The 23,256-nt window shown below is 34.9% G+C and overlaps 1 protein-coding gene across 5 annotated transcripts; it reads left to right on the forward strand.

The window, feature by feature from the left end:
• Positions 1-7,684: 7,684 nt before the first annotated feature.
• Positions 7,685-23,018, forward strand: LOC121969842 (probable E3 ubiquitin-protein ligase HIP1). Of its 5 annotated transcripts, none has more exons than XM_042520114.1 (8): positions 7,692-8,033; positions 8,668-8,779; positions 14,907-15,722; positions 15,803-16,701; positions 20,416-20,466; positions 22,364-22,462; positions 22,537-22,680; positions 22,751-23,018. In XM_042520114.1, the coding sequence occupies exons 3-8, from the start codon at positions 14,996-14,998 to the stop codon at positions 22,880-22,882; spliced, it is 2,052 nt and encodes a 683-aa protein (XP_042376048.1). In that variant the 5' UTR covers positions 7,692-8,033; positions 8,668-8,779; positions 14,907-14,995; the 3' UTR covers positions 22,883-23,018. The 5 variants fall into 5 exon arrangements, with proteins under 5 accessions (XP_042376051.1, XP_042376048.1, XP_042376047.1 ...); XM_042520113.1 differs by having other exon boundaries at positions 14,945-15,722; XM_042520116.1 differs by having other exon boundaries at positions 15,002-15,722.
• The last annotated feature ends 238 nt before the right edge of the window (positions 23,019-23,256 follow it).

Below are 23,256 nucleotides of genomic sequence, written 5' to 3' on the forward strand. Positions count from 1 at the left end.
CCTTTCTGTGGGAAGACGCCTTCAACATGGTTGAAGGCACCTTCAATGACCCATGGAAGACACCTTCAACCCTTTGAAGGTGCGTTAGACTGGGCAAAAATAACCGTTAGTGAAGATAAAATCTTATCTTCGCTTGCCTTGTTGAAGGCGCCTTCCAGCCTCAGATAAAATTTTTCAAGGGTTATAAAAAGACTCCTGGACCTAGGAAATATAGAATAACACTTGTAATCAATTTTCTTTCTGTTTAGCTTTGTAATTGAGTACTTCAACTGCTGTAAGAAGCTTCTCCGCCTGAAGGAGATTTTTTAGTGAGCTTTACTTGCCTTGGATTAATAATCACCTAAGTTGTAACTAAGTAAACGATCTGCATCTCTCTTTCTTTAATTAAGTTTCTTTTTATGCAAGTATTTCTTAATTTAGCTTGAAAAGATGAGAAATGTTTTATTTTTATTTCAGGCTATTCACCCCCCTCTAGTCGGTCGACAAGTGACCAACATATTCTTCCTAATGGACAATTGCATCTGCAATCTCCATATATTGTCAAATATCAAAACTCAAGCTTGAGTCAAATTGGTCAACTTTGACCCAGGGACAATTGCACCAACAATCTTCTCCTTTTTGATATTTGACAATACATTTAAGTTAGACTCATCCAATAGCGTCAACTTCTTCTTCATGCCAAAACATGGATGAGGATTTTACATTCTCCTCCTTTGAATATGGAGAATTTTCTAACTTAAACCCTACATTCTCTCCCTTTGACATACATCAAAACTCTTCCCTTTAAGGATCCATCTTGTCACCGGTACACAATAAAAGTCTCATACATTTCATTGTATCCTATGCTCATCCTTGATCATATATCACATGCTCAACCTTGAGCCTATGCTCACCTTGAGCATATGTCATATGCTCACCCTAGAGCACCTATACATCGACAATGAAGATTTCCTATCTTCCATTGTTTCCAATGCTTATCTTTAAACACTCATAACAATGAAGGTTCTCAACCTTCCATTGTTTCCTTGTCTAAATAAAAACAATTAAAAACATGTCTTTTTAATGAAAACTCCCCCTCAAAACATGCACCAAACCTCTATCATTTCACCAACAATGACTTAGAATTCGTAAACCTTTAGGAAACTCAAAATTTGAAGTTTTGATATTCAAAATTCAACATTGAAACTAAGTCTCCTCTTAAACTCCAAGTTAGTCTTCTTTAATCATTCCATTCTTGTTTTTATCAAGAAAAGTTTCCTTAAATATTTATAAATATATTTCAGAGGGTTAAGGATGGTTAACTTGACTAAACGTAGTTTAATGGATCGAAATCAGACTATTTTAGCCAAAATCATCATTCTGAATTGATTGGTTTTAGCTACCAATCAATTACAAATTCTCTTAATCGATTGAAGTTGGGATTCAATCGATCACTGTGTGCTAATCGATTGTCCTAATTGATTACGACGTTGGTAATCAATCACCTGATCGATTCCGTGAGCCTCTATACTCGTGTAAATTCACTCCAACTGATTGCCCTAATCGATTGCTATGTGGTAATCGATTGATCTAATCGATACCACATCCTAATCGATTACCATAACTGAATTTCTAATTTTGATTTCAGACTGATTTTCAGAAATACATAAATAATTCTACAAAATTTTAGAAATCATAAAATATTATGTAGACATTACTTAGTCATATACTATTAGAGAAAAATAATTTTCTATGAAAATAACCCCCATTTTCAAAGATTAACACGCAATTGAAAATCATTAAAAACTTCAATGTTTCTCTTAAGTTTGTGTCCAACTATTTAATAGTGATTATTGCTATCAACAAATATTCTTCACTAAGGTTTTTAAAATTATTTTTCAAAATTAATTTCCAACCATGATCTTTTGGCTAAATGCACTTGACTTATATACTTGCTTTTTCCATGATTGGATAACACATAATTTATATATTTTGATGAAACTAAAACTCGAATAGATGTACTAAATCAACATCTTTAGTTTTGTTCATCCTCTTAACATCTCACTTATATCTATATGCATCAAAACACATATAAACCAACTTATTATCCTTGTGAGATTTAGATATTGGGTTTTCTTAATCTAAATGATTATGCATTTCTAACTAGGCATTTTAAATTTTGATCATCCACATAGGATGTTATTTGACAATTCATATCATTGTTCTTAATTATAAGAAATTAAAAAATATATATATGAAAATGATTATGACATACATCACATGCATACTTTTCAAAAATGCACTATAAATACATCATAAATAAAATGAGTCAGGTATGAGATGTATCAAAAATCATAGCATTTTTCATAATAAAATATGAATGTCAAATATGGTGTCATGATAACATGACATGTGATAGAGCAAATAAAGCATAAAAATTTAGCATAAATAAAATACCTATATTTTTATTTAAGTTTTGTCCTTAATCTATTTTTGCTAAGTTAAACCTAATTTAACCTAAAAGCCCCCTTTTTCTTTAAATGTGCAAAAATCCCAACTTAACTCATTTTTCCTTTTATCCTAGTTGTGTCAATTTAATTAAGCTCAATTCTTCAAATATTTTAATTGACACATACTTACTCTTCAAGAATAAAAATCAAGTTTTCATTTTCAAAGTGTCCCAACACCTTGAAAATATCCTAAGATGTCAACTTTTTCATGATTAGGTTAACTGCCCTTTCAATTAAGGTTGACATCCTTTAAACCCATCTAGGGTGTAGAGAACACAATCTTAGGAATCCAAAATCTATTGGTACTCCTTTGGTGTTATAGGTATTCATTAGAGATAACTCCCCTTAATACCTTCTTGATGACCTTCGTAGGCTTCTTAGAACCCTTGGTTACACTAGACTTTTCATGGTCAACTTTAGGGATAACTTCCCTTGTAACTTTCTTAGTGGCTTTCTTAGGCTTCTTAGAAACCTTAGTCACACTAGTCTTCTCAAAGTCAACCCTAGGGTTTGCTTTCCTTGTAACTTTGACTTAATTCCTAGACCTAGGGTTAATTCCATAAGTATATGGAACTCTATGATATGTGGGCACATTCTCCTTACTTTTGGTTTGTATCTCAAACCTCTCTTGCCATTGAATGAGTCTTCCCTATCTACCATTTGATCTTGTTCATTTGATCCCTTAAAGATATTTTTCATTTTTTAAAGGGTATTTTCTAATTTATCAAGTGTTGACCTCAATATTTGATTTTTTTCTCCTTAAATCTTTAGATTTGAAATTTTCTTAATTTCCTTAGACATTTTTATTTTTAGACATATAACTAAAATCCTTAGAGTACTTGCCTAAATTGTTATCCACCTTCTTAGCCTTAGGTGAGGTAGTCTTAACATGATACACTACATATTTTTCCTTAATCCTATCACGCTTCTTATTTTCATGATAAATAGTATTAAAATGATATAAATTATTTCTAACATGCTTTTTATCATTTCTTAAAGGAATTGCATCAATAAATGATACCTTGGGTTTACTCTTAAGAGCTCCCCCTTGAATTGACCTTCCTTCTTGGCTCTTGATTGAAATCCTCCCCCTTGAATTGACCTTCCTTCTTGGCTCTTGATTGGAATTCTCCCCCTTGGACATTGATTCTAGTAGTGACCCTTTTGATTGCAAGAGAAGCATCTAATATGCTCCTTGCTTATACACACCAAGGCTTGTATCTTCTTTGACTTCTCCTTTGCCTTGAGTGTTATTTAACTCTTCCTCTTGGTCAATTTAGGACACTTACTCTTATAATGTCCTTTTCCCTACTCTCAAAGTAAATAATATGATCTTTATTTTTACAAGTTGAAATTGTTATACCTTTGCTTATAGGAGTAACACATGATCTTCTTTAACTTGTAGAGGTGACACTTTCTTCATTAGATTTGAATGTAGATGCTTCTTGTTGCTCCAGTGCCAATGATCTATGCTCCCCCTTCAATTCTTGAGGTGGATGCCTTTTCATCTTCATCCTTAGATGTTGAGCATCTCTCAACCTCTAAATGCTCATGTACATAACACAAAGAGTTTCCCTCTTTGCCTTTGTCTTTGCTCTTACTTGAGGATGGATCTTCATGGAGCTTCACCAATTTGCTCTATAGCTCTTTGACATCTTCATAACCTCTAATTTTGCACAAAATGTTGCTTGGCAATAAATTGACCAATAATTTGGTCACTTTGTCATTGACCTCACATCTCTTAATTTATTCCTCGTTCCAATTGCTCTTCTTTAGGATTTTTCCTTTGTCATCCGTTGGAGCTTGAAACCCCTCCATTAGAACAAACTATTTCTCTATCTCCATCATTAAGAAATTTGCGATCCTTAATTTTCAAAGACCAAAGGTTGTCAATATGAATGGTGGAAGCACTCTAGTATCATATCCGAGTCCATCTTAGAAATCTATCTTAAAATTGAGCTCTTTAGATGAAATCTTTGACTTGTTAACTTTAGGGCTTAAAATTCTTATTCTTCCTGTAACTCGTTGCCCTTTCCAGCAATGAGTCTGGTGAAGAGTGGTCTCACTTTGATACCACATGTTAGGACTAAGGGGAGATGAATAGCTCACTCGCTTCAATGAAGATGATTTTGCAGCGGAATACTTAAAGCAAAGAACTTTCCAATACTAACATAAAGATTTACTTGGTATCCACCTCCTTGAGATGGTTGATCCAAGAGTCCGGTCCTTTATCACATATACACTATGAAAGAGCTCCTTCTCGTAATAATCTGGAGGCGAAAAAGCCTCATATAAGCTCACATATGAAGAAATACAAGAAGAAGAGGATGAGAAGCTAATACAAATGAAATCTGATAAGATTACAACAATGAAACCCTAACTTGCTCTCTTCTTGCTTGAAATCACTTCTTGATCAACTTGGAAATGCACCAGACTTCACTCTAAGTCTCCAAGAACTTGTCATATATAGTTGAGTTGTTGTGAACGAGAGTCTTGTTCGAAAATGTCCACGAAAACTCTTTTCTAGGGTTCTTCGACGCCTCCCAATCGATTCAATTTTTCCCTAATCAATTGTCACGTCATCCGATCGTCCAACACTTGGAGAACGACTCTTTTTTCAACCCCTAATCGATTGGTGAACCATCCCAATCGATTTAGAAAGCCTTAATCGATTACCCAATCGATTCCGTAACTCTCTATTCACTCACAAAAAGATTTTAATCGATTAACCCAATTGATTAAGCCTTCTTAATTGATTTCCTCAATCGATTCCCTCTTCTTATGATAAAACACTGCCTAATCGATTGACCTAATCAATTAACAGTAATTGAATCGATTTAGCCTTGTTTTTACAAATTTCTTCTTTGCAAATCTCTAACTTTAATCTATTGATCCAATCGATTAGGCTCGGCCCAATTGATTAACCAATCGATTCAGACCCTTTCTGTTTCTCACAAAAACCTCCTAATTGATTACCTAATCAAGTAGCTTTGGGCCAATCGATTGCTCAATCCTAACTTGCTTCATCCAAGTTTAGGATTCTCTTACCCAACATCCGGTCAACTGTGATTTGTTGGAACTTCTCCACCAAGTGTTCGGTCAATCCTTTGACCCACTTAGACTTTTCTCCTCATACCAAGTGTCTGATTTTTTTCCTACCTTGCTTTACTCACCATGACCTAACTTCACTTACCAGGTTTTCCTCACTACCTAGCTTCACTCATTAGGGTTTTCCAATTGGCTAGATTCACTTATCAGAACTTTCTCATTGTCCGATTTTACTCATCGGGACTTCTCATCTGTCTGGCTTTACTCACCAGAACTTTCCAACTGCTTGACTTCACCCACTAGAACTTTCCATTTGCCTAGCTTCACTCACCAAGACTTTCCACACCTAGTGTCCGGTCAACATTAATCCACTTGAATTTTCTTCTTCTGCCAACCATCCCATTGGTCTTGTCCTTACCTAACCTCCAATTAGGACTTTCCCAGTCAAGTATTCAGTTAACCTTGACCTACTTGAGTTTTCTCTCACTTCAAACTGATCAACCTTTGACCAAAGGAGACTTGCATCAACATTCTCCCTAATTGACAATTGTACCTACAATCTCTATATATTGTCAAACATCAAAACTCAAGCTTGAGTCAAATGGGTCAACTTTGACTCAGGAGTAATTGTACCAACAGGTTCAAGCTTGAATTGAGCTTGGTTTATTTAGATGTTATCGAACTCACAATTCAAGCTTATTTAATTGTTTGGAATTTTTACATTTTAAACTTATTTGACTGGTTATTGAGCTTGATAATATAAATTTATCTATTCATTTTAAATTTTTTATTTATGTAGCATGTTGATAAGAGTTTTATTAATAATTTACAAATATTGTTTATAAATATTATTTACGAATATTATTCACAAGCATTGTTCATGAATATTAATGAGCTAAACATATATGTATTCAACCTTTAACATTGTTCAAGCTTATTCAATTAGTTGATCTTGTGTGTATTGAATGAATATAAACAATCTCTTACCAAATTAAATATCAATCTTTTTCATGAACATTTGGTTCATTTTATCGCCTAGTTGTAAAGAATGCAAGGATCCAATTTGACCTCATGAGAACTAAATATGTTGGTGAAAGATTCTCATTGTATTCAAATTTGGGGTATACGAGAAGCAAATATGTTAATGAATTTATTTTATTATAATTTCATATAGGAGGTGAAGAATCAAACATGATGGTAAAAAATAAATACGTTCATCCCTGTCAATCTGTCTCTCTCTGGATTAACAAGGAGGAAGATCAACATCCAAACATGAATTTACCTTAACAAGCATCCACAATTAACTGGTGATCTACTGTTGGGCGACGCTTGCATTGGGATTAATTCGGTTTGTAAAAAAAAAAGTTTACATTCAATTAATATTTAATTAAAATTCAGTTTAATGTCACTAAGCCAAATGCTATTTTTTTAATATATTTAATGGATAATTGGAACCATCTAAATAGATGCCAAAAGATAAATAATTAAATTATCCACTTTACTTTCTCATACTTTATTTAATACTTACCATATAGTGTTATCAACGTCAGCTATGACTATTATTGATTTCACACTTAAAAATGTACATATATAAGTCTTAATCCTAAAATATATTAGAATAAAATACTTAACTATTAATTTATAAAAAAATGTCTTTTAAGGAGGCAAAAATTAAAAATAAAATCAAATAAGGATTCCTTTTAATGTAATTGTGTTTTTTTTTTTTAACTTTATTGTTTCATTTTCATTTTAATGAATTTACCAAATTTAATTAATAGAAAATACAAAATGCTTTCCATTATACATATCACAAATATATATATATATTTATTTATAAAAAAATATTAAAATATTATTATACTTTTGGAGATTAAAACTGTTCTAAGATGGTATAATTTTAAGTAAAAAAATTATCTGTATCTTTTAAAATAATATATCTTTTAGATAGAGTTTTTGGGTAAAAGTTATTCCAAGGTAGTATAATTTTGATTAAAAATATTCTAAAATAAAGAATAAAAAATATTTTAGATATTAAATTATGAATAAAATATTATTTAATTGTTGTAGGTGAAGAAAATGAATGCAAATATGCCATACCTCTCTATATCACACACCCCTTGGCATTTACGTCAGAGCGCTCATCACTTTGTTCTCCACATTTTTTTTTAATTTTTAATTTGTTTTTTTATCTTGTAAAATTGGTAGTGGGAAAAGCCATCGAATTCTGCCCCCAATCCTCTCTTGCTCTGGTCCTCCCCCTTTTCCACCCCAATCCGCAGTTCCGCACCGCTTTCGTTTGCTTCCCAATCTGATTCCTTCCCTTCGTGGTTGCTCGCCTGCTCTTCCAAGGGCGTCCACTGCCTTGTTGTTTTCGCTGCGAGGCAGGCAGCGAACGGAGGCGGCGGCGTGGTTTGTGTGATATTCCGGAGGGGAAGCGCAAAGAGAGCTTCTTGCTGGCCGATCTTTGAGATTTCTAGATCGGTTGGTGTTCCAAAGGTGAGGCCTTTAGGATCGCCGCGTTCCGAACTTCTGACAAGTTTCAGTTTCTGAGAAAAAAGAATGATTTTGTGGTTTATTTATGAGGTCTGTTGGGTCGTGATTCAGCGTTATTTCTTGTTGTGTTCTACCTGTTTTCCTTTTTTTTTCCCCTTGTGTTCTTAGTTGATTTGTTTCTGATATTCTGAGGTAATTAGCTCATGCCAATTTGTATGCTAACTTTGACCTAAGGCTCTTGATTTTCGGGACTTATTTTGCAGAAGATGAATCGTTGAAGCCAGGGGACTGTCGATGTTTAGATATTGTCTTTTTTGTTTTTTGTTTTTTTGGTGCTCTTTTATATACGAATGGAGGTTCTATCTTCCATCCATTAATTTTTTTAACATGATTGTTTGCCTTGCTGTCTTTCCATTTAGCGAAATGTTCCACCAATGAAAATTGCTGGTTTAACCTGTTGCATGACGGTGTTTTCTGGAGTTCCTGACCACTGTTGTAGATCTCATCCTTACAAGGCATGTTAGATAAAAATACTTCTTGTTTGAGCACTCACCATTTTATGTGAGAAAAATGTTTGACTAGCTGCCTTGATGGTTAGCATAGATGAAAACCAACACTTACATTATCTTCATCTCAGGGAGGATGCATGGTCAACCTTAGTATTCTCTGATTTACCCATATCAATTATGTGATGTATAGAAGTAGAAGATAGAAGCTATACACTTGATGAATCGGGGAAAAGCAAACAGGTGAACTGGCTTTCTTAGGCTTTGGCTGGTAAATTAGAATGATTGATTTTGCTATTAAAAGTAGGATTATCTAAAATAAAGTTTTTATCACATTTCTGGCCTGGAATAGTAATAATGCACATGTGATGATTCATATTGACACACGATACAAGTTGATGACATGCATTTTTATTAGTGTTCACAATATATGAATTCCTATGGGTGTAATTTCTTGACTCTCCCATCAACCATACTCTCATCTCTCTTAAAAATTTACTTTCTTGTGTTAATCTACCTTCAATTAGATTATATTATTGAGCTTTTATTATTTATTCTTTATCTACACTATTAAATTGCCACAATCATCTAACAACTTAAGATATCTGGCTGCCAACCTCACTGATTTTCCACAGGAAGAGCCTTGCACAATACTATCTTAATTTGTTTTATAGTTGTTGCAAATAAATTTATATTACATCTGCATAATAAAGTAATTAGACAACCTCTTTGTTTTTATTGAATATTGCTATAAACAAATAATCGAGAATTCTTATTATGATGTTGACAACCTTGTAGAGATCCTGAAATGTGAGATTATTTCATGCTTTTGTCATAATTTCTCTAATTTAATGCAATGAAAGATTGTTATGTAATCAAATTGGAGATTGTTAAAGAATCTTCTTCTAATACTTTTCTCTCTTTTAGTTGATTTGACTACAATAATTTATAATTGACCCAAATAAGTTGATCGTTGTTAGGGCAATGGACTTGTACTCTGGGTTTGCACTTGATCTACCTACAATAATTTACTTTTCACAATTTCAAAAAATCAGAAACCTAGAACCTCCTAAAAAGAACACAATAGCATGATGTGAATCATCTATCCATAGGAGAAGTTGCCCAATCTACATTAGTGCACCTCACAATCTAAAGATAACTTCAATTACAAAATAAGGGTTCTTTAAAGAATTGTGGTATCATAGAATTCTCAAGGTCACTTTCCAATCATCATATGGGATGTTTATAAGCAGGTTGATCACTCTAATTGCAAATAAGATGTTCTATCTAGTAACTATAGGGTAGTTTAGCTTTACCAATCTTCATTTTTTGTACTTTCCAAGATTAGATGGTGGCTCTTTTAGTCCATATACATTTAAGATTTATTAGACCATCAACTGGTTTGGTCCACTATCCAACTATCTTACTAATCTTGGGGTGACCGGCTTGGTCCCACGAAAGTTTCCCAAAGGCCACCAAAGTAAATCGGGAAACGCTCATGGAGGCACATCCAAGCGGTCAGTGTTCTTAGGTTCGCTTCTCATTGGATGAGAAATCCCCTGCAGTGCGAGACTCGAATCTTAGATCCCTTGGTTATCCGTTGGAGGGTCAAACCATTGTACCATTGCCTCGGGGGCAAACATATCACGTTTATGCTTATATAGAAAGATGTAGATATCTCCCATTGAGCTAGCAATCTTTATATTAAAGAAGTATTTGAGGTCACTGAAGTTTATAATTTCAAAATGTTGACAAAAGTGCTCCTTCAATAATATGATCTCAATGCAATCATCATCGGTGATGATATTGTTATTCATATAGCCAATAAAAAGCACCACCCTTTTTAACTGAGAGATAAGGTGAAATCTTGAGTGATTTACTACATTCCTTGTCATGCCATATTGAAGAAGAGTAGTGCTAAATTTTTCGTGCGAGCCCTTAGAGTTTGAGACTTCTTCAACTTGTCTAATGATTTCTTTAGCTTGCACACCAATTGATCTCCCCATGAGCTGAAGATAATCTTAGTAAGATTTCTAACAAAAGATAGTGACAAGACTGAGAAAAATATAAATTGAAGTGATTTCATCCATTGGGGAAAATGTATCATATGAGTGTACCCACTAAGCTACTTGGCGAGCTTTTAATTAGGCTACGATACCATTCGGTGAATATTTAATGATGGAGAAATGTGTCAAGGTAGTATGTATCTTTAATATGTGTACCACTTAAGTCATTATGAGAGCTTTTAATTGGTCTATCGTATTACTAGGTGAGCATTTACTGATGCAAACTCATGTAAAACATAGTGTAGACTTTCCTTGTAGGGGAAGAGGAATTAATTCCCAAGTGTTATCGAAGTGGAGAACATCCTCTCTTTGAAATAGTAGGATCTGAGATGACTGTAGGCAATTGAAGTGCAAAGAATTTCTAGAAGATGCCAGGGCATGCTTATATCTCATTCTTTAGTTGTACACCCATAGAGGTGGGTCATCAGGAACATGTAAAGTGACAGTAAGATAGAAACAAGAAAAATCACCTAGACTAATTGAGATAGAGAAGGTCTAGAGTTGAAGAATAATCAACTCAAAGAAGGCCACTCAATAGAGTTAAAGACTCGAGAGTAGCAATGGTAGTCCTTTAGAGATGAAAATAGTAAAAGAAAACACTTGATAAAATGTGAGGATAACTTATCTTATCTAGGAAATGCTAAATAGACAAATAGATTTGTCTAAATATATGTCGTTAGAGAGAACACAAATTATTTATGGAAAGAAAAATGTTAAAGGAATGTAGAAAGAGAAACATTAAAGGGTTCTAACCATTGAAACTAAAGGATGATATGTGATTTACAAGATAAGTTACTTTAAGAAGTGTGTCACTCCATAGAAAAAAGGATCTTAGATATATAAGACTGGATGTTGGGATTGTGAGGTTTACATGGACAGAAGGTCGAGAGGGCGGAGGGGGGTGAATAGTTATTTATTTTTCATGGTTAGCTTACCACAAAGAATATGTAGCGAAAATAAAAACTAAATGACATTACCAAGCAAACACATTTATTTACGTGGTTCAACTGTCCCAAGACATTGCCTATGATCTTTTGATGGATTACTTTTGAAAGCTCTATATTTCCTCCTTCTCGGTCAAGTTTTGAAAGCTCTACATTGCCTATGATCTGACCAATGTTTTGCAGCCTTTTCCCATTAATAGCTCTTTTTAGCTTTTCTATTGTAACATTAATCTGATATCAGATTAGTCAACTCGTTTGTCAACTGGGCTGCAAACAAAAACATTATGTATGCTAGATGTCAAGCTTGAGTTAATTGACCAGTTGACTCAACCATTGCTAGTCTATTTGACTCAATTATTACTAGTTGATTGATGTCCATTATTAGATTTCAGAGTATCAATTTTTTTCGCCACGAAACAATTGAGTCCATCACTAATCAATTAGATGGCCATTACTAGTCTGTTTGACTCAATCATTACTAGTAGTTGATTGATGTCCATTATTAGATTTTAGAGTATCAGATTTATTTAGCCACCAAACAATTGATGTCCATCACTAATCAATTAGATGCCCGATTACGATCAATTCTAAGGACTGAGTCTGTTTAGGTTGAAATCTACCTTCTCTCCTTGAGTACAAGTCTCTTAACACTCAACTCACAAAAAGGTTAGCTATGCAACTTCTCTGCCATATGGCTATCTCCTATTAGTCTTCTCGTTCCTTAGATGTATCCGAGCCTCAACTTGCTCTGTGTGCCATCTTTCACACTTCGATTACATAGTTTGCCTCCCATTGGTCCCCTGGATGACCTACACCATCTTTCTTTGATCTCCATTGACCTCAAGCCATCAAGTATTCATCGACCTAGGCCATATCAAGTCCTCTCCATTTGTATTTCTCTATACCTTGTATGACTCAAATATTTGCCCACACATCATACAAAAAGTAATATTAACTTAAATTATTTTCCAAACATCAAAACCCATGATCGATCCTTATCACCAAAAAGGCTGATTGCACCAACACTAGAGTACAAGCAATCTTGATTAAATGCATAGAAAGATTGCTGAAATATATTGTGGCTCAAAAGAAATGTCTGAAAGGTATAAGAAATTTATTCTTTAGCATTATCAATGTAAAGGACTGTAATAGTAAGACTAAATTAGGTTTAATGTCAATATAGAAAGAAGAAAATACTGGGAAAAACTCAATTGTCTTTCATTAGGAAATACCATGTTACTTGAGAATAGCCATGAACGAAACTTTTAAAGTATTCAAACCTAAGAGTGTAATTAGAAGGAATTAAAGCAAAGGGAACAAATGCTCTTTTGTAGACACTATTAGAGAACGAGGGCCTACTATATTTACCTATGTGACCAGACCTACATTAAAAATAAATGAAAGACACGACATACTAGGAACAATTTATTTTAAACACTTAGGTGATCAAAATAACTGTGTATCTAAAGAGGTATGGAGTCATTGGAAAAGCTGAAGATGATGGAGATAAGTGTATTTGGTACAATCTGTAAGACTTGTACCCTAAGATAATTAGCTTGCTCGTCCTCAAGTCTAAATGAAAATAGAAGTGACATCAAAAGTGACATGCAAAAACAATGATTTTGTGAGACTACAAATTGGTAACAAAGTCAATCGAAATTAAGGATATAAAACACAAAAGATAGATGCAATGAGGATGTAAGTAAGAGAAATGCTTCATATATTGACTTTGTCACATTGAAAGGACATAGTGGCTTAAGAGTAAAGAAAGAGTATGTGTTACCTAAAATGTGCTCTGAAGCTCCTGAAATCTCAAATATAAAAGATTTATTTTTATGAGCTAATGAGGTAGGTAAGGCAATGATTATAGTTGTAGTTTGTAATTGAGGAACCACATATATTCTTAAGAAATGCAATACTCGAACCAAACTTACTTGATGGATCCTCTTGTGAAGTAGCATACATATGACGTATTTCAGAAGGATGAATAGTTGGATAACCATCATGAGAGTAGCAGGCATCCTTAATATGCCCAATTTTTCCATAATGGGAATACTTGGGCTTTCGCTATCTAACAGTACAACTACCATGACCATGCTGTTGACCTCCTTGACTGCAACATGATCCTCTAGATTACAGCTGAACTACCTAAGTTGATACCGTACATAAGTCACCCATTTTGCTTCTATGACTTAGCCATTGGTCTCCAACTTGTCCCCACATCTCTTCTCATCTGGTTGATGTAGGCAATGGCATCAAATCTGGTTCTCCACATCAACAAAGCCTTGCCTCATCACTATTTGTTCTTTCTCTTTCTGCTATGCCTTCTCATCCTCTCTATGCCACTATAGCTCGAGGGACTTTTCTCTCAGATTTCTACAGATTTGGGGTTTTGATGACCTTCTCTAGCATCTCATCTATGCCTTCTCTTCAGCCTCTAGGGCTTCTCCTATTGTTCCATATTTAGTTATCTTCTCTCTGATCAACTTCTTAGTTCCTTTCAAATCTGCTCTTGAGACCTCCAATCTTTAGTACTAGTTCTTGTCCATAAAATTTACTACTCTTGTGGGCCATCGCCATCTTTGACTTGCTTTTCAATAAGCTTTCTTTCTCCATACCTGTAGTTTTCAGCAACTTTTTCTTTTCCACTTCTTGTTTCCTTCCTACTACAACAAGCAATTTTTTCCTAGTCCTTGTCCAAATTCCTGTTCTCCCTTTTTTTTTCCCTTCTTTGTAGCATGTTGTTGTATGTGCCGCCATAGAGAGAAAAGTACCGGAGCCTCATCTTCCATCAAAGTTTGGTTTTGCCTTCATGTGATTATTATGTTTTTGTTTAATCGGTCACATTTTAGTTTATGTTGAGTTCTCTAGTTCATACAACAAGCTGGAAATAGATAGCATCAATTCTCCAGGTTGAGTAATAGTATTAGAGATATTAAAGTAGGGTTATTAGTCTGGTGGGTTTAGTCCCATGTTTGTATGTTATGTTTAGGATTTATAGTAAGTCCTATAATTACTTTGCAATTGTTTCTATTCAACATGAATACAATTATCTTTTCTCCAAATTCAACAGATATGTAATTATATTGGTGGCAAATGAGCATTTGTATTAAAAATAGAGTTGGAAATTATGTCCTGTTGATTACAAACTTAATCCCACTTTAAGAATTTGGATATATACACACACACACATACATATGTGTATATGTATATATAATAATTAGTTTCATTTTTGTTCAAATTTTATTTTATTTCTCTTTGCTGTTTGTTATTGTTTACTAAATCTGTTGTTTTTTCTACTGAAGAAGTTGCCTTTTGTGTGCCCCTGAAACCCTAAATCCATGTGCATTTCTCTTTTAGTGTAATTGCTGAGTTGTGCTGTGTTTTTTGGTTCCAAGATACATTGCTCCAACTTGCAAGGGTTGCAAGGGGATAATCTACAATACCTGATGCAGGGGGAAAGGAGTACTTTTCAACCCTTCTGTGAGTCTTTTGATATAGATCGACCATCCAGTTCAAGTACTTCTGTCATGGATCAACCATTGCTCTGGAATGACCTTGTCCCTGCTTCAGTGGAGAACCAAGACTTACCTCATAATCCAGCGTCTTCAAGCGGAACTGTTTCCTGTGGTAATGTAGCTAGCCAAGAAGGTGCTAGTTTTAATTTCTGGAATGCAGTTAGTCCTAGCTCTAGCATGCCCCTGCTAAATCAAGGCACTCACAATGAAATAAAACTTGAAAATAGTTGGATGGCTTCTGCTCTTGGTAGTAGAGGTGGTGGACCAAGGATACAAGATAGTCAACCTGAAGCAACAAACAATCTTTCTTTTGAAACTGATACTGGTGACCACAACTCCCATCTTGTCAACAACAGACAACAATTATCTCAGTTCCTTGACTTTAATGACAACAGTACAGAACATGTTGAATTGAGTAGGGAGATTCTTGGATCAGGGTTTCATTCAGGACAGAGTCATCTTAGCTTAACACCATATCAACATGTTTCCTTCTGTGGAAGTTCTTCAGGAGGGAGTTCTTCCAGGGCTATTGATTTCTTTTCCAACAATGATGGGGGCAAACAAAAAGTAGCAGAATGCTCTTCACAGAAGAGAAAAAGCATTGAAAGAGACCATGGGGAATGCTCAGCAAGTGGAAATTCTGGTAATTTTAATGAAGGTAAGGACAATTTGGTGCATTTCATTTCCTCCGTTTTTCTTTCCTGCAAGGATATCTGGCTGATCTATGTAGTTAAACAGGTGTACATCGCGTAGAGGAAATAAATGCAAGAGGCAGTATAATACCAAGAGCTGCAGCATCTGATCACTATCAGTTTGTGAATTCAGCTGGAAATCGTGAAAGCTTTCAGAGGAACGCTCGAATGAGAACCAACCATGCAGATGAAGCTTATGCTTTTGCGCCTGATCTTTGGCCCCAAGATAATAATGTTTCTCGTTATAATGTATGGCATGCTCAGCCATCATCTGCATCAATTCCGCATAATCAGTTGTCAGATTCGAGGTATATTGGTGGCAATTTGGGGTCACATAGGCAACATCACGCATGTGCAATTCCTGTTTTGTCTCCTGACCTGTACCCTTTCACACACAATGAAATTTCCACCACGGAAATAGGCAGTTCTTCAGACTCTCCAGCAGTTGCTGTTGATGGTGCATCTGCAGAACTGGAACCTTCAGGTGTTTCTATCAATATCCCAGAGCAAATGTTTGTTCCTCCAATTAGTACTAGAAATATGTTGCAAGACCAAACAAATTGGGGTTCGGTCAGTGGCAGCACAGTTTTGCCTGGAAGTTTGGCACCTTCATCACAGGCTGGCACCAACTTAGGAGGTTATCAACCACTAGGAGCAAACTGGTTAACTCATCAAAATCGACGACGCATATCAGAAGCTGTACATAGATCCCTTCTTTCTTCTGATTCTGAACACCGAGGTCGTAGCATGGGCCGACCTGCATGTCAAAATAGTTCCTCTGCATCTCAGGAGGTTGGACATCAATCAGGAGCTGTTTCCCGTGTTCATCAGCATCCATACATGAGATTAAGTATGTTGCAGAGGCAGAATAGTGATGCTTTGAGCATCCCATTGCCTACACGGACTCTTGCAGCTTCCAGAGAAGGGAGAAACAGGATGTCAGAGGTATGTAACGAAGTTGCCTTTAACAAAATTGCCATGGCTTTGTGCATTATCTTATACTTTCCGTTGTTGGAATTAGGGATGTAAACAAGCCGAACCGAGCCGAACAGTATTAGGCTCGAGCTCGGCTCATTTAAGTTATATTCGGGCTCGAGCTCGAATCGAGCTTTTATCACAAGGCTCGAGCTCGGCTCGTTTTAGAATTATCAAGCTCGCGAATAGTTTGAGCTCGGCTCGTTATTAGCTCGATTATCAAAGTTAACGAGCCTAACTCGTTAAGCGAGCTGGGGCTCGTTTTCGGGCTCGTTTAGAGCTCTTTTTTTTTTGCTCGTTTTAGAGCTCATTTTTTGGCTCATTTTAAAGCTCATTTTAAGGCTCATTTTTTTGGCTTGTTTTAGAGCTCATTTTTTTGGCTCGGTTTAAGGCTCATTTTTTTTGGCTCGCGAGCCTATAAACGAACATGTTCGCGAGCTCACAAGCCGAATATCCTTAAGCTCGAGCTCGGCTCGATAAGATAAACGAACGAACTTGAACAAGCTTTTTACCGAATCGAGCTCCGAATAGCTCGCGAACCATTTGGTTCATTTACATCCCTAGTTGGAATGGAAATAAATACCTCTATTTGCAAATTACTTATTATCTTATACTTTTAATTATTACTTATCCACTTTTAAATATCTTAAATTACAATACATGGTTCTCATCAATTGTAAACTTCTTATTTGTGGTTTGTATTCTCTCTACTATTAATCAACTGTGATCTCAGTAATATTCTGAATCAATTTTATAGACTCTTAATATTATATTTCCATTATCCAGTTTCTAAGATTGGTCGTCAGTTTTTTTGATGCAGCACTGCAATTGTTTACTTACAAATCTGATGATTTTCAAAAGCTAGATTGTTACATTGTTGCACAATTTTCATTGTTTCTTATGGTCATTGGAACTTAATGAGCCTTACTACAATAGATAACATACACTTGCAAAAGTCTTCTATTTCTTACCAGATTTTGTTGATTAGCACTTTGGGATTTACATTTACAACCTACTACCTTGGCCTTTTCTGCAGGATTTGAAGGCCATCTTAGTCTAGTAATTTGGTCGTTCTAATTTATGTTATTTGATAAATGTTATAGTTTGAAAGTCCTAATAGTTGACCAACCAATGCTGATATCTTGACAGTTATACATTACAATTACCATGCAACGTGCATGAATAACTGTGCTTGATATTATGGGATTGACGGGGTTGAGTTATGACCAATAGGATTGGTATTGCAGGTGTACCAAGTGAAATGAAGTAGATGGGTTAGTCCACTTTCTTATATATCTCTACAAATTATTTACAGATTTATGCATGATTAAGGTTCCATTTGTTTCATACAAAATTTCCTCCAAGAAAATGTTTTTCAAATCTCATTCACTCTATGCCCGCCACTCTCTACTCACGTTTGGGTAGGCCAGTCAATCTCAGTGGACTAGTCAATTGAGTGAGCTGGTGGGTTGAGTGGGTTGTATGTGTTTGACAATCGAGTAGACTTATGATGCTAGGCAAGCCGAGCGGGCTAGACAGGTTGTCCATGATAACCAATCAGTTTGAGTGGGTTAGTCAGTTTGGGTTGGCCGATCAGTCTAGGTAGGGTGATCAGACCTGGTGGGTGGGTTGTTGGATGTAAAGTTGATAGGTGAGGCGGCTTGCCTACCTTGCTTGATTAGCCTATCTAGTCCAATCAATTGACTGGCACCTTACCTGTAGAAAGGGAAAATATTTTCCTCTCTGTGCTCTAAAGACACGAAAATATTCTCTTACAAATTTTAGTATCACATCAAAACACTTTTGTTATTGTTATCCATTTATAGAATGCACAATTACTGCAAAAGAGAAACTTATGAAAAAGAAAAAATCACCTGATCATGTGGTTCTATCTTGTTTATCTCATGTGACAAGCCATATCTTTCTAAGATTTTTTGGATGGCTCTTCTCTATCTTTTGATATAGGTTTGTCTTGTAACATAACAACATTGGAATTTTCCATTGGACAATGTCGATTCTAAATGTGTGACAATACCAAACAAATAGTTTTTTCTTGAACATAAGAGTTTATGCTTAATTATATATGTTATCAACGATTAGGGATTCATAGGGTTATCCTTATTCCTCAGGTTTCTTCTTACTTTAGTTGGTACATTTGATATTTCTCGTCTTGCTTTAGTTTGTACATTTGATATTTCTCTTACAGAACACATCCATCTATTCTTTTCTTGAAACTTGTTGTGGTTGACATATCTAATGATTCCCAATATCCATATACAAATTTTCAAAACTTAGGTTAGCTCATATAAGTGGGATCTAAATTGGTGAAAATTTTCAAAAATAGTAATATGTATTTGCATATATATATATATATATATATATATATATATAGAGAGAGAGAGAGAGAGAGAGAGAGAGAGAGAGAGAGAGAGAGAACACAACAGCAATATTTAATGAATCAAATGACAAAAGGTATTCATAAAACATGAAAACTATCCATCTTATATTTGATTAACTAAAGGGGTAGTCTAGTACATGAATTTTCCGCCAAAGTGAGGTTCCAGAGGAGAGGCAGACCACATTGGATTTATTATTGGGTTTAACTATACCATTGCGCCAAGGCTCCCCTTCTTATATTTGATTAAGTATTAGCAATTTAATACAATGAGCATATATTTAATAATTATCAGTTGATAAGTATATTTTTATTAATATTTATCATTAAGAAGTATGTGTTTATTATTAATAAGTACATATTATAATATTGTTTATAACTACTATTTTTAATATCAATACTAGGCACAGATTAATATTCAGTATATAATATAGGCTATATAACATTATAAGTGTATCTTATTAATATAATCATTAATAAGTGACGTATATGAATATAGCCAACATACTAATGCCACCACGACTCACCTTCATGCCTCTTCCTTCACTGGTAGTTTTGTTTTGACAGCCGCAGTGAATGTCCAAGGCAGAGACAATGTGATCCTCTTTCTCTGCTAAATTAGGTTTTCCTTATATCTAGATCTAGTTTTTATCTTCCCTTTTCTCCCTTCTGCAAAGTAAAGCGGATCCTACCTTCCTAGGGATCTGCAGAAACAAGTGGGATTGACATAATCAATCAAATTTTCTCAATTCATCTGATTTCTTCTATTTCTAAATGATTTTCACCATTTGCACCAAAATCTCATAAAATTAAATTTGTTTTTGTAATATTTGAGAGACCAAAGAGTAGCTAGAAGCAAAAAATATTTTCTTTTCCTTTGTCAACCATTGTTGAGTGCAGCTTATTTTTTGACATATAATAATATGATTATTAATTGTCATCATTTCTTTCCAACACACTTACCTCTTCACAGCTCAGAAATTGGCACCACATGATTTACTTTCAATTCAATAATTATAGTAGTATTTAAGAACGTTTGGAATTTTTTATATGCAAATTGGAAATTCCAAGAAATTTATCTGCCAGAATTTTTTGTAGCAAGATTGATGCTTTGACAATCCTCCATGGGGTTAATACCTTCACAATGTTGCATGGAAATAATACCTTTGGAGTTATACTAGTTGATACGAATGGTTTATTGCTTTTTGAAAAAGAAAGCATGCTATAACTTTTTTTCTATTTTTTTTAATCTCACTTTGTATTGAAGGGAATTATTGTCATCGTAACAGATTCGGAATGTTTTTGAGCGTCTCCGACGGGGTGAAAATTTACTTCTTGAGGTTAGTTCTAATTTCCCAGTACCACAAGGTTTCACGCTCAAACCCTTATAACAGTGTTAATGTTCTATCTTCTATGCATGATTTGCATATGTGATGCTAAATTTTCTTCTTTTTACAATTTTGGCACTAGCTTCTTTGATAAATTTATCCAAGATAATTAGCAGAATTGTTTTAAATGCATTATTCTGTCGTTCTGCCAATTTTAAGATTAGAAGAAAAGACACTAGAAAGTAGCCTAATGTCAACCATTTAAATGTGAAATTGTAAATACTTGCTATTTACACGTTTTTTTGTTCTTTTCCTCAAAACAATTTTGTATGGTAGACTGACAAGAATCCCAACGCTCAAGGAGATAATATATTGTGAGAAAAGAAGAGAAAGAAACTGGGAAGGGTATGATACCATTATAACCTTCAGGGAGGATATATATACCTTGGCCTAACTCTTCTCTATTTGTTTCTGTTGATTTTTGAGGTTGCTCTACTTATCTCAGATGCTTTGCTGTGACACTATATTGGCACTAGGTATTCGTTGAGGAGGTTTTATGTATTGTGTTAATAAAAAGGTAAGCTATAGGACAGTAGCAATTAGCATTCGAATTCAGGGCTTAACCACATATGCCACAGAGTAAGCTGTTTCAATAGGATGTTAGGTAAGAGATAAGTAAATGGAGCTATCTTGGACTCAACTCTTAGTTTTCCAAACTCGAGAAGAATATGACTAAATTGTTATCTATGTTGTGCATGTTCTGCAGCACAAGGCTCATCATATATGGTTCTCCATTTTGTACTTCAACTTGCTTTTGCCAATTTTCCTCTACTAGAAGGTGAATATTCTTATTCCTTTAGAGAAATAAATTAAATAGGATCTGTATCTGCTTGTTGGAATAGTTAAATATCTATAATTTGTGGTTAATGTGGCTTGGAATATTCAGGATAATATGATTTTGGTATTTCATCTTACTCAGCTTTTTGATTCCTACCCAGAGGCAACACAATTGTCTATTTAGGACTTGTTTGCGTGTGGAAAGATCGGAAGGAGAGGGAAGGGGGAGGGATGGCAACACAAAATGTAAACCAAGCCATAAAGTGGCAATGAAAAATTAAGCAAATTATCTATATGTTTGGCCACTTTATGAGAGGCCAATTATAGGATATAGTGTGGTAAATAAGGCTTACCTTACTCTTAGCTAGGCTCTTTTTCTTAAACAGAAAAAGAAATAGTAAACTATCTATATTGCTAATGTTTAATAATTTTTTATTCTTGTTAAACAGTCGTCTGAGTGGTTCTCTTGTATCAATTGTTGGAAAGTAACTACAAATTACTAAACTTTTGTCCTTTGAGGAGATGTGATTTCTTGATCTTTCTCTGAGATTGCTTCTCTTCTATTTTTCTTGTTGTTGACTATGTTTGTTGCTAATATTAATCATCGCTTATTCTTATGCATGTTCTGAAAATACCATTTTAGCAGTGCCACCTTCTTTGAAGTATCACATATACCTAATATTTTTTGGGAGTCAATTTGGCATCTCAAATTCATGATTCCCTGACTGATGAGACTTAGGTTCATATTTACTATTAAAGATACCTTGGGATTCTTTAGTGAATTGTTTCTGAATCGTGGATTCTAGGCCAAGCTTTCTTTTAGAAGTGGGATGATGTAAACCTCGAGAAAACAACCTACAATGTTACACCATGAACCATGCTACAAAGCCTGAAACTTTCCTTGTAGAAATACCATCTGAATATCAAGTTGCCAGCAGAATTTTATGTGCTGTAAAATAATACTATAATTTTTCCTATTTCCGTTCGTTCATGCAGTCATCTATATAGTTTGCCTTGGTCTTGCTTTTCAGCTATTGTAAATTAGATTTGTACTCTTTATATATTTTGGCAGGATGTTTTACTTCTTGAACAGTCGGCATTTGCTGGAGGTGGCAATTTTCAGGACAGGTACAGAGATATGAGACTGGATGTGGATAACATGTCTTATGAGGTAACGAAACTTTTCTGTTGTCTTTGCTGGAGAAAGATGTGTAACTCGATGATCCTTACCACTTTGTCGATCAGGAACTGTTGGCACTGGGAGAACGTATTGGCAGTGTCAACACTGGACTCAGTGAGGAAAAAATCCTCAATTGCTTGAAGCAACGAAAGTACACATCTGTTGCTTCTGAACCACCCGAAGAAGTTGAACCATGCTGCATTTGTCGGGTGAGTCGATTTCTTGCGTTTACAGTTGTTTCGTTAACAGAAGAAAACTGAGAAGTGCGTCGTGTGGCAGGAAGAATACATCGAAGGGGAGGAACTGGGTCGATTGGATTGTAGCCATGATTTCCACTCTGCGTGCATCAAGAAATGGCTAATGATAAAAAATTTATGTCCCATCTGTAAAACAACTGCTTTGAGCACCTGAAAGAAGCCAAGATTCATCCTTGCATCTCAAATTAAGATGTTGGATTGAGCCTTGAATATCAAGACGGTGACTCTAGTAAACAACTCTCTTCATTAAATTATTACAATGATGGAAAACATTTCCTGATATCTTGATTTGTTTTTGATCCGGTTGCCTTTATGGTTATCTTTCATTTATATATATATCATTGTTGCAGCACATAGTTGAACACTCTTTTTAAGTTTGGTTTGGAACCTAACCTAGAGAGCTTGATAAGGGTGAGACTTCTGCACGCAAAGATCAAGTAACATGGTTTCTTAATGTTATTTCATGAGATGTTTTGGTGACTCCTACAGAATGACTGAAAGATGTGTATCAGGATGTGCATGTGTTAA

Source organism: Zingiber officinale, chromosome 4A, assembly GCF_018446385.1.
Source record: "Zingiber officinale cultivar Zhangliang chromosome 4A, Zo_v1.1, whole genome shotgun sequence".
NCBI lineage: Eukaryota > Viridiplantae > Streptophyta > Magnoliopsida > Zingiberales > Zingiberaceae > Zingiber > Zingiber officinale.